This window comes from Branchiostoma belcheri, unplaced genomic scaffold, assembly GCF_001625305.1.
Source record: "Branchiostoma belcheri isolate BF01 breed outbred unplaced genomic scaffold, Haploidv18h27 scaffold129, whole genome shotgun sequence".
In the NCBI taxonomy this organism is placed as follows: Eukaryota; Metazoa; Chordata; class Leptocardii; order Amphioxiformes; family Branchiostomatidae; genus Branchiostoma; species Branchiostoma belcheri.
In genome coordinates this window covers 668,126-669,668 of record NW_017802702.1, presented here as the reverse complement: position 1 = coordinate 669,668, position 1,543 = coordinate 668,126, and the positions used below count along the sequence as shown (strand labels likewise).

The window sequence follows — 1,543 nt, the reverse complement described above, 5'->3', positions numbered from 1 at the left end:
CCAATGCACCGCTCCGCGACTGTTGTTAGGGCTACTGTAAAAGACTGCAAGCAAGAGAAGCCCTGCAACAGTCACCGCGGCTACTTGGAGATTAACTTAAACAGAGTGTCTTGTAATGTTATGTGATTGTAAACCGTTGCTGTCCTGTTCATTTGCAGGTATCCCCACATCACACGGCTGTTCAGCATAGGTCAAAGTGTGCAGGGTCGTGACCTCTGGGTCATGCAGGTCACAGACAGACCTGACCAGACAGAACCGGGCGAGCCCCAGGTCAAGCTGGTCGGTAACATGCACGGCAACGAGGCTATCAGCAGAGAAGTCCTCATCTTCCTCATCCAGTATCTGTGTGAGAAGTATGGGCAGGATGACCAGGTAATATATATAGCTGTTATTTTGATAAAACCTACATTGTAAAGTACATTGTATAGCTAGTAGTGATGCATACCTAAACCCAATTTTAGGTTCAGGTCCGGATTCAAGTCCAGAGGTTTAGGTTCAGTTCCGGACTTGTAAGTCCGGACCTAAACCCATGGCATATACAAAATTGCATGTTGGCAACCTTGCAATGTTGTCTGGGTGAAACTTTGGCCACATAACATGGAGCCCGGTACTTGACGATGCCCGATGGCAATGTTTTCTTCATTTTGCAGCAAAGATTTTGCAATCTACGGAAGGTTTTAGGTGGTTTGGAAAGAAAAGGGGTATGTGAAATGGTCTTTTATGGTAATAAGTCTGGACTCGGTTCTTGACTTCAGTTTTTTTGGACTTGAACCTAAACATTCTTACAAGATGGTATCCAAGTCCAGTGAACTGCTATGCATCACTAATAGCTAGTTACTGTTAACATTATAGGCCTAAATTTTCTATGGATAAACATTAATCATACACAATTTTTCATAGTCTGTATCTGTATAGCCGGTATAACTGTCCCTATGTAATAACACTCCAGGTTCGCTCCCACTCAGTGTGGCAACTGCTGGCTGTACCGAACGACTTCTTACAACTAGTCTATGAACATCTACATTGTAACTCTAAACATTGTTTAAAGCTCTCTATAGCTAATATCCCTACTGTATACTACTCTGATATACATGTAGTTCTAGGGGAAAAAAACAACTTTTTGAACACCTCAATCATTTAAAATAACTCTTGATCATGCAGGCAATGACTAGTATCTCTTGTTCTTTTCTGTGCGGGTATTAGCTACTATTCTATTATTCTAGCTATTAGTCATTTTAAACATTTTTAATTAAGAACTTCAAGTTGATATTCTTAGATTGCCTATTGTGTATTAAAATGTCAGTGTTTTTTCCCAGGTGACTCAACTTGTGGACACGACTAACATCTTCATCATGCCCAGTATGAACCCAGACGGCTTCGAGAGGGCGAAAGAGGGGCAATGTGGCGGGACGCTCGGACGAGAGAACGCGAACGGCGTCGACTTGAATCGAAACTTCCCCGACCAGTTCAGCTCTAAGAGTTACCTGGATTCAAACTTCGAGCCGGAAACCGTGCATATGATGAAGTGGGTGATGGAAAATAG

General features: G+C 42.6%; 1 protein-coding gene across 1 annotated transcript in view; it reads left to right on the top strand.

Moving 5' to 3' along the window:
* The window catches only part of LOC109463612 (carboxypeptidase D-like), a 16,558-nt gene that overhangs the window by 2,228 nt on the left and 12,787 nt on the right, over positions 1–1,543 (top strand). The window contains exons 2-3 of the mRNA XM_019760464.1: positions 159–372; positions 1,317–1,529. Of these exons, the coding sequence (XP_019616023.1) occupies positions 159–372; positions 1,317–1,529 (427 nt within the window). The remainder of the gene's footprint in view (positions 1–158; positions 373–1,316; positions 1,530–1,543) is intronic.